Below are 10,251 nucleotides of genomic sequence, written 5' to 3'. Positions count from 1 at the left end.
TTATTTCCTCTAACTCGTGCACCAAGCATTGTGATGCTCATGTTTCCAGCCAGAGCTCCCTCACTGCGACCTTGGGGAGGGATGACAGCCCTGTCTGGCTCCTACCTCGTACCAGCCAGGACACCCAGTGCCTGCCAAGCACCAGACAGACACCGCAGCAAATTGTGGCACAGCTTCTTCCTGAGCACAGCCTGAGCCAAAATGGCCATTTGATAATTAACCACTTGGCCTGAGCCAGGCAAGGCACAACTAGGGACATGGCATGCACTTAATGGGGTGGCTGCAACCTGCACACCATCCAGGGGGCATCTGGGATGAGGCCGGGGGCTGACCCCAGCCTCGCTTGCAGCCACAGCAGCAGATGTGCTGGGCTTCCCCACAGCCTCCCCCTTGCCTGGCAGATGCTGGCCTCACTGGGAAAGCACTAAATGGATTCTGCTGAATCACTGCAGCAGATGGTTCCTAACACCACCTGGATAGCTCAGGAAAGAAGGGAGAGATAAGGAAGGTTGGGGAACAGAGAGTACCTAGTATGTGGGCTGAGCCATCCCAGGGAGGAACATCCTGTGAGTAAAGGCATCATTTAAACTGCTGTTTTCCCCAAATTCCTGTGTTACCAAGTCTAATATCATCCCCTTCTTGGTGATGTTGTCCCAAAAGCACATTGCTCCAAACCCACTTGGGAAAAGCCTCTACCCCCAGGGCTTCTCGAGAGGGCTTGAGGAGATGGACTAGGAGCTCAGGAAGAGGGACTGGGGCCAGGGTTGCTAGCATTATACCATGGGGTTGAAGGGGACAGAGAACTGACCGCCCACCAGGGAAGGCAGCACTGCTGTCTCAATGCACGTACAAGGCCCTCTATTCATCTGCAGTAATAGGTCTTTATTTTTAAAGTCAGGTTAGCAAGCACTTTTATTTTCTGCAACAGCTCCTTCTAAAAGGACACAGGAGGCAGCCGGGAGGCAGCTGTGTACAGAAATGTGCAGCTGTATGATGGAGCATAACAAACAGGAAACAGGTAACAATAACTGAACTGTTTGCTCTTTCTCCTCCTATTCAACAGTGCTAGTGATATTTTTTATTTTTTTAATTGGGATGAAAAGAACCAGTCAAGAAGACAGAGGTACAAGCTTGGAAAGTGCCCTACATTCTTTTTCAGCCATCGTCCTCACCTCAGTCACATGCATGGGCAACAGAGCAGCAGCCCTTGGATGCACTGTGGTGAAAGACACCTCTCTGTGCAAAGTTGCTCAATCCACAGCACTTCCAGTCCAGTCCTTCTCAATACCAAACAGCAAGTAATTTGAGACAAAATGTTCCCCAAGCAGGTCACTGTGTGCACAGTTCTTCCTTCTCCTCTCAGGGCAAGGCGTTTTCACACACCAACCACACCATACTCCATTTCACTCAAGCCCAGCTTTGTTCTACATAGGCTGTTTTTGCTGGGTCACACCTGCCATTGATTTCCTCAGATAACAGCTGCTGCCTCATGTTCTTCTGTGCACATACCTCAGCAAGAAGGCACAGAAAAATACTCAAAGGCAACTGAAGCTCAGACACAATGACAGCCACAGAAGCTGGACAGCAGAGGTGCCACCACCAAGCTGGGCAAGAGATCCTCTCTATGCTCCCCAACCCCAACTGTTTCTCATGGAGGCTTCCGTTATCACTGGCCTAGAGACATTGCAACTGTTATGCATACCCAAGGCCAAATCACCTCTCGAAGTCACTTGAAAACAGAAATTAAAAATGAAAACATCTCTTAAGACTCATCCCAACAAGAGCCAAGCTTTACAAGAGCAGCGGGAACCCTCTTTGCCAGCACCTTCCAGGACTGACCCTCGCAGCTGGGAGGACAGATCTCCCTTCAGGTTGGGCAGTTGGAAAAATTTCTTCTCTGGAGCGGTGAGGCATTGGCACAGCTGCCCAGGGAGGTGATGGAGTGACCATTCCTGGAGGCATTAAGAACTATGGAGATGTGGCACTGAGGTACATGGTCAGCAGGCACGATGAGGATGGGTTGGATTTGGAGTAGGTGATTTTAATGGTCTTTTCTAACCTTTATGATTCTATGCTATTACCCCTCACTCATAACTAAGGGCAGCAACACTCCCTGTGTACCTGCAAGTCAGGAACCTGTGCCCAGAAACATCTGAAGGTTCCTCTGGTCCCTCCATGTGCACACAGCCCCTCCAGCATCAACTCAGCAGCTGGGTTTCTTCTTTCACATTCCGCAGATTTAATTATGTTATCAGAACAACAGTCATCAGGATCTGGAGTGCCAGAATTCACATTAGCAATTGATAACAACAGCAATAACAACAAAAAAAGGCACAGCATGCCCACACCAGCACAGACGTGGGCTGCTCCCCTCAGTCTATGTGCAGTTATTTATAGCTGCCCATCTCCCAGGAGGAGCTCTTCTTGCTTCTTCTCCCTCCCACCCCCAGACCCTCCCCTTTCCCCACCAAGGAAAGCTTGCTGTTTCCCTAGCGCAGCACCCAGATTTGAGCAGGGCGAGTTATACTTCCTTCCACTCATTTAAAGAACATGCCACAGACAAAGCAACTGCGGGGAGATTTCCACCCTTCTCCCTCCCCAAAAGCAGAAATACAAACTTGAAAGTATTTCTAAGATTTTGCCTCAGAACCAGATGTTGCAGGAATGACACACAGCCCAGTGCTCCCTATGGATGGCGATGGACACGCAGACTGCACCAAGCACGATTAAATGCAGGAAATATTCCTGTTTTGATAGCATTGCAGAGGAGCGACAACCTGACAGCAGGAGGGCAGATAGCTGTGCCTGCACACCAGAACCACCTCTCATTTGCCCCTCCCTTAAGCAGCACCATCCCAAAGCAGCCCGATTCCAGCAGGGCCCTTTGCCTCACAAGAATTAAGCAATAAAAGACATAATACAGGTGCAAAACCATCCGTGAGCTCCTCTCCTCCCCGCAAGCAGCAGCTGGTGCGCGCAGCTCATGTCTTCCTCCTCCCAACCCCAGCTCCTGCTGAAGGCAAACAGCTGCAGGACAGCAGGAGCCGGGGCAGAGCTCAGCTCTTCCAAACCCACCGAGGTTTTGGTGCCTGCACAGCTCCCTCCATCCATGTGGGCTCGGGATCCAACCGTGCACAGCACCTTGCATATCTACAATTCCCACCGACCCTGAAAAAAAAGAAATAGTGGAGCATCAACTTTAGTGGGCAATATTGGTGGCAGGTGGACTAGATGATCTTAGAGGTCTTTTTCAACTTTAACAAACGCAATAAAAGCAGCAGCACCAGCTGTGCGTCACAACAACCCCAACCACCCTCCCCTTCCGCTACAGGGGGAAGAGGAGGCTCAAGTTTACAACTCTAGCACATTTTATTTTGTGGAAGTTTGTAAAGACAACAATCCTAGTCACGATTGTCACATTGTACAGCACATACCAATACAGTTGCAAACAGAACTCCACGCAAAACTAAGCACTAACAACAGCTGAAGTCACTCTCCCTGCGATTGTCAGACCTAAGCTAACAGCGCAACGCTAACACTGAAGGAAAAATAGTTCACTATAAAACAGTGATAGAATGCTCTTATAAAATATACTCCATTCCAATAGCTTTTTCTACATACTGTATACTATAAAACTCTCCCACAAAAAAAAAATTAGTGTCTTTAAATATACATATTTAATCTGAACTGCACCAAAGATTAAAAACAATTAAAAATATCAATGATTTTTTTTTTGTGAGTTATTTTTTTGTTTGATTTTACATCAACTTCACAGTATTTGTTTGCAGTAGAAGACAAATCCAGTGTTTAAAATGCAGCGCAGCACCGTCCCCCACTGAGACAGAGACTGCCCCACAGTGACAGAGTTCCTGCAAAGATGAGCCCAGTGTGCAATGGTTTGAGTACTTCTCTGTAGAGCCACGAACCCCTGGGAAAAGATGCTCAGAGCTACTGCAGCTCGAAGTTGGAGACACAGAGAGAGAGAGCGCCAAAAAAAAAGTCACCTTAGGAACAAAAATAAGTGCAAACATCTTTACTTTAGAAATTCAAGCTATGACGAGTGGGAACACAAATACCAGACTATGAGAACAACGTGTTTGTGATGGAGGAAAGAATGAGAAAAGTCTTTTTTGTGTTTTCCTTTAAAAACAAAAAAAAACCCAACAACTTTTGTCCTGTATTCACTGCAGTACAGAGTATGCTCACAGCATCAGTTTAATGAGTTATTCCTATACTAACGTCAAACACAAACTTGGTTCAACCTTTCCCTGCTCCATACACCAGGGATGTCTTATGGCACACCCTCTTTTATGCTCCTAGGAAAAACAACCAACAAAAAAACCAACAAACTGAAGACTGAAAGGCAAAAAGCGTAACAAGGATGCAAAATTAAGATCTCCAGCTCCAGTAATGCTGACTCTACATAACTCCTCACATGTTGTTCAACATGCAAAACCACCGTTATAAAATTTAAAGTGTAAAGTAACTAGTTCTGAAATAGATTAACAGTAACAACTCCACTTCAAAAAAAAAAAGCTAATAAATACTATATCAAGTATCTTCAGGAGAAAAAAATAACTTAATTTTAGTAGAAAGAAAAAAAATAACTTAATTTTAGTAGATTTTGTTCAGTGCTATTTCCAATCACAGCAACAAAAGGAGAAATAGAACAGAAATTGATTAAGTAGAATAAGACCACAGTACCAAAGACACTTAAGATAATGAACTCTCCCACGACTTCCATATGTAACAGGTTCAGCAAAAATATTTTACAGTTGAGAAATCAGACTGAAAACAAAACCCCAAACTATAAATAGAAGCAAAATTTCACATTACATGTACATTCATAGTTTAAGAGATGAATGGGAGGAGGCTGCCACAAGTATATCTCGATATTTTTTCTTTAAGAGGAAGTACTTAGCTATAAAAAATAAAAACCAAAATCCCATATTACTCATGTAGGTAGTGCTCAGGTTTTGGACCAGAGGGGGAAGGCTTTAGGCAATTCTTCTCTTTATAAGGTGAAATACAGTATTTAAAGCACAACTTTAAGAAGATAAAAAAATTAAAATAAAAAAAAAAAAGTCAAACTCAGTGCTTCACGTTCATTTAAAAATAAACTTATGTGCTTCACAGAACAGTTCCAGGAGCGTCAGGAAAACTGGTGAAGATCAGTAATGGAGAACAGCAGTCGGAAGCCTCTGATGTACCTCAGCCCCACACACACATACCTCAAATGGAGAACTCAGTGGGGTGGGAATCATATGACATAAAGGATGCTCTACCAGGCGAGGCTTTGAGTTGCGTTTGGAGTAAAGCTGGTTGTGGTTACAGGCAGCCTCCGCTTACAGGAATTTAAAATAATAAAAACCTAAATCTAAAACCTCCCCTGGAAAGGTGGTGAGTGGCTGGGTGGGATGGGGGGGAAGAGCTGGGCTGTGCCTCCCTCCAGTGGTTTCCCTTCATTCGGCCCTCAGGGATTGCACAGACCCGGGCCCAGAGGGATCACCAACTTCATGAAAAATCAAAATAAATTAAATCCTGAGCTGCCGATCCAAGCAAGGCAGCAGGACACCTCTCAGAGCAGACAGCGGGGCATCTCCTGCCTTCTGGAGCAGCACCAGCCCAAAGCTGTTCCCACCACATCAGTCCCTGCGTGTCAACATGGGGATAAAAGCAGCTGGGAACAGCATGGATCCATGCCCATTGGGGCCACCAGGCAGCTCCGTAGGTGAGGAAGATAGGTAGGAGGGAAATAAGTCAGGCCTGAAGGCAAACCTTCACATTCAATAGCGGAGCTATTCCAAAATAAAGAGAATTTTAAAAAGTGAGCAGTACCAAAGATGTACCCAGGAATCCTCACCCTCCTCCCTCCCCCCTTTACTTTCTGGGCCAGTTAGAGTTTCCTCCAGCACCACAAGGCTGCTGCCAGCTACTCAAGAGAGAGCACTACAGAGAACTTCCTCTGCACTGAAATGTACTGAAAGCATCGCTCATCTCCCCCAACATCTCTGGGCAACATGCAGATGAATCAGGGAGCTTAACAGGATCCAAGCACTTCTCCAGAATTGATAATCAATCCTTCTTCCAACTTAAAATAAAACTTAATAAATAAATAGAACCTCCCCAACCACAGAGCGAGTACTTCCAGCACGAGAACAGGTGCTAAATCATTGCAGAATTAGTGAGATTGTTTCACATTAATAATGGAACATGGGAAGATCTGAGGGGCAGAGAGGCGAGAGGGGCATGGCTGGGGAAACGGGGGGCGGAATTGCATTGAAAGGCCTCTGGAGTGTGTACCTCTGCATCTTTTAAAGATCAAATACCTGAAAAGTGAATATCACCAAAATAAAAAAGGGGGAAAAAAAAAAAAAGGAAAAAAAGATTCAAATGCTGCCTTTTTTCCCTGCTTTAAGAGGGCGAGGGAGGGTAGGGGGGGGTGCGAAAATAATAAGAATCCCACGTCTCAAACAACCAAAGACTTGACAAGGCCACAATGGAACTTGCGGATGTGTCTGTACAGATCCCCCGACTGCGTGAAGCGTCTCTCGCACCACTTGCAGCCGTGGGGCTTCTCACGGGTGTGCACGACCGCGTGGCGGCTCAGGTTGTGTGAGTACTGGAAGCTCTTCCCGCACTGCCCGCAGGTGTAGGGCTTCTCGCCCGAGTGCGTCCGCTCGTGCCGCTTCAGGGTGTACATGCAGGAAAAAGTCTTCCCGCAGAGGGTGCAGGTGGGCACCGCGCCGTCGGGGGAGAGGCGGCTCCTGGCGCCGTCCTTATCACGGAAGTGGGAGCTGAGGTGCAGCTGCAGGACGTGAGGGCTGGGGAACACCTTGCTGCACAGCGGGCAGATGCAGATGTGCCCCGGAGGCACCAGCACGCCCGCAGAGATGTCCGCAGGGTCCATGTCGTCCTCGCTCTCCTCTCGCTCTTGGTCTAGGTCCTCCTCCCGGCCGTGAGAGCTGCCATTCCCTGCGAACATGTGTCCTAACCCTGTCACCAGGCTCTTGGCCGAGTTCCCAAAATGCTGACTCTCCGGACTGCCGGCTTCGCCGTCCTCCCGCTCTGACAGCGACTCTTGTTCATCCTTCACCAGCGGCTCGGTGCCCTGCTGCTGGCTGTCGGAAGCCAGCTGTCCGAAGGCATAGGAGGGCTGCAAGGAATCTCTCCCCAGCACGGGTTTGAAAGACAAATCCAGCGCGCAGTCGGCCTCGCTCGACACCGGGGGACGGCTGGCAGACCTTTGGGACAAAGGTCCCACACAACTATTGACATTTGCCTTTGTTTTTCCAGCTGCCGCTGCGCAGGGCTCTGCCTCGGCCGGGCTGAGGCTGGGGGGGCCGCAGGGCCAGGCGGGGTGGGATCCCACCTTCTCCTTGCCCACAGCCCGCTCGTATTCCGATCTCGCTTTGCCCCCCGGCTCGAACTCATCGAGGAAACGCTCCGCTTTGTCCAGCACAGCCGCCTCATCGCCTGGCTTCTCCTCCGAGCCCGATTCTTTATCTTTCAACTTGCCCTTGCAGACTTTCACAATGTCATACATGTGGAGGTAGCTGGCGGCGGCCAGCACATCTTCCACCGGGAGGCTGTGGAACTCCAGCTTTCCCTCGTACATGAATTCGAGCAGCAGGCTGAAGGCAGGGGCCGTGACAATGTCACTGTTCAGATGCACAATATCCCTTTTGTCTAACTGGTCCCTGTAGAAAAGATGGAAGTACATGCTGCAAGAGGCGAGGACGGCTCTGTGCGCTCGGAACTGAGCTTCTCCAACCAACACAGTACAGTCACACAGGAAGCCCTGGTGACGCTGCTGACTCAGACACTGCAGCAACTGGCGGCTATGGTCTGGAAACTCCATTCTTCCTTCATAACCTGTTCAAAACAGGAAAAACTTGAATGCTACTGTAAACTAAAGCCTCCTAGCAGCTGGAGCAAACAGATCGGCTTTGGGGTAACGCGAGGCGAAAGGAGAGCCGCAGAGATAGCGTTTGCTGCTAATTGGGTGTAATGGTTTTATTAAAGGGGGGAGTAGGGGGGAGGGGGAAAGAGAAGGGGGGGAGAAAATAGGAGAAAAAAAGAGGAAAAAACAGCACAACAGCTCCTCATCCCCTCGCACCTGCTCCAAACAGGAAAAACTTGATTGGAAGTAAACAAAAGCACAAAAAGCAGCAGTCCCTCCACCTTTGTTTCTTTCACTTAATAAAATTAAGAGGAAAACACGGGGAGAAAAAAAGAAAAAAAGAACAACCACCGAACTCCACAGCTCTTCCCGGCCACCCATCTCGGGGCATCCCCCAACGCAGCCCATCCCCGTCCCGTACGCAGCCCTTATTTAAACTTTCTCCCTCGTCGTTATGCACCGAACCACAACACAACCCGCGGGAGGCGCTGGGGACGGGGCGGAATCCCCGGTACGGGTGGGGGGGGGGGGGGGGGAAGGGGGGGGAAAGGGACGGACGCGGGGTAGGCAGAGAGACGGCACCCCCCGAGCTCCGCATGCAGGAAATAAGAGAAAAAAAAAATAGAAAAAAATAAATTAATTTTTTTTAAAAAAGGAAAAAAAGTTTCCCTCGAAGTTATTAAAAGCTGAGGGGGGATAAGCGGCGGGAGGAGGGCAGGGCCGGGTGCGGTGCCCGCCGGGCTCTTACCTTCCCGGGGCGCGGAGCCGGAGCCGTGCAGGAGGAGCGCGGAGCGGTGCGGGTGCGAGCGCGGCGCGGCGGGAGGGAGGCAGGCGGGCGGGCGGAGGGAAGGAGGAGTGCTCGGTTTGCTAATTACACCGCAAGCTGGAGAGTCAGCTGCTCTGACTTCACTGCGATGGAAATGCTACCTCCAGCTGTGCGCCTTTTAATGCCATATGTTACTCCAAATCTCGCTACCAGCCAACCACAGCTTGCTGCCTTTTAAAGTTCCAGCAACCCCATTTATAGCCCGCGATTAAATCCCACAAACTTGCCCCGAGCCCGCCCCCAAGGACCCCCCCCCCCCCCTTCCTCACCGCAAAGCTCGTTCCCCGCACCACCGCGGTGACCTTCGCCGGAGCGAGCGAGAGAAGGGAAGGAGGGGGGGGGGGGGGCACCGCGGAGCCGCTTTTCGGCCGCCCCCCCCTTCCCCTTCTTTCTCGGCTCCGCTCTCCGCAACTTTGCGGGGCTCTCTCTCCCAGGGCTCGGCCGGCCCGTACTCACCGGCGGGCGGCGGCGGGGCTGTGCGGCCGCATGTGCGCGGTGCGCGGCGCTCCGCGGGCGCGGCGCGGGGCCGGCGGGGCTGCGGAGCAGGTTGTTCGCCGGCCGCTCTCGCGATACTTTCCTTCCGAGCCGCGGGTGTGAGTGAGTGCGTGTGTGGGAGCGTGTCTGTGTGTGTGTGCGCGGCCCCGGCTGGTGCACACAATAGCCCCCGCCGGCCCGGCCAGCCCCGGCGGCCGGTGCGTGCTGCCGGCTGCTCCCTCCTCCTGCTCTTTCTCCTCCTCCTCCTCCTCCTCCCTTCCTCCCCGCCCGGCCGCAGCGTTGGCCGTCCCGCTCCCAACTCCGACGCAGCCCCGCGGAAGGAGCGCGGAGCGGTGCGCCCTGGGAGCGCTGCGGTGTGTCTTTTCCAATATATCTTCATGCATCAGGTTTATCAACCGGCATATTTGTCACTAATTTAATCCATTTCTTTGCTGTGACTGTTTTGCCACTATTCCTTTACAGACCTCAGCCATTGAATTGGGTTGGCAGTGAGTGCCAGCCTATTTGGAGCACCTTCAGTGACCGCGTGATCCCAAAGCTCTGCATAATGTAATGCCGTTATGCACAGTGCTCGAACTGGGAAACCCCAGCCCAGAATGGGGAGGTGCCCACTCTGGTGGACAAATTAAAGGTGCTGGGGCTGCATCCGTTGCTGTTCGGCACAACCGAAGGCATTAAAAAAGAACAGAGGATTTAATTCCTGCTTGAATTCTTAAGCTAGGAATCATAGGTTCATAGAACATCATGAGTTGTTAGAGACCCACAAGGATCGTTGAGTCCAACCCCTGGCTCCACACAGCATCACCCAAATCCAAACCTTATGCCTGAGAACAGTGTCCCAGCGCTCCCTGAGCTCCAGCACTGGGCTCTGCCCGCTGCCCTGGGCAGTCTTTTCTGTGCCCACCGCCCTCTGGGACACAGCCTTTCCCTAACCCCCACTTGGCCCTCCCCTGTAACAGTTCCATGCCGTTCCCTCAGGCCCTGCAGCGGCCAGCGCTGTCCTGCTCCCTGTGAGGAGCTGCAGATG

At 50.8% G+C, this 10,251-nt stretch overlaps 1 protein-coding gene across 3 annotated transcripts; it reads right to left on the bottom strand.

The window, feature by feature from the left end:
* Positions 1-622: 622 nt before the first annotated feature.
* On the bottom strand, positions 623-9,632 carry ZBTB42 (zinc finger and BTB domain containing 42). Of its 3 annotated transcripts, XR_007377778.1 has the most exons (4): positions 9,186-9,632; positions 6,558-7,875; positions 2,922-3,168; positions 623-2,273 (listed from the first exon to the last, which is right to left on the bottom strand). XR_007377778.1 is itself a non-coding variant. In XM_048949019.1 (3 exons), exons 1-3 carry the CDS (start codon positions 9,601-9,603, stop codon positions 3,057-3,059), a joined length of 1,848 nt encoding a protein of 615 aa, XP_048804976.1. In that variant the 5' UTR covers positions 9,604-9,632; the 3' UTR covers positions 623-3,056. The 3 variants fall into 3 exon arrangements, 2 of the variants coding, with proteins under 2 accessions (XP_048804976.1, XP_048804977.1); XM_048949019.1 differs by having other exon boundaries at positions 623-3,168; XM_048949020.1 differs by lacking the exons at positions 623-2,273; positions 2,922-3,168 and having other exon boundaries at positions 3,351-7,875; positions 9,186-9,630.
* Positions 9,633-10,251: the final 619 nt, after the last annotated feature.

Source organism: Lagopus muta, chromosome 6 (assembly GCF_023343835.1).
Source record: "Lagopus muta isolate bLagMut1 chromosome 6, bLagMut1 primary, whole genome shotgun sequence".
In the NCBI taxonomy this organism is placed as follows: domain Eukaryota; kingdom Metazoa; phylum Chordata; class Aves; order Galliformes; family Phasianidae; genus Lagopus; species Lagopus muta.
Note: the sequence above shows the minus strand (reverse complement) of the source record. Positions and strands in the feature narration are given on the sequence as shown.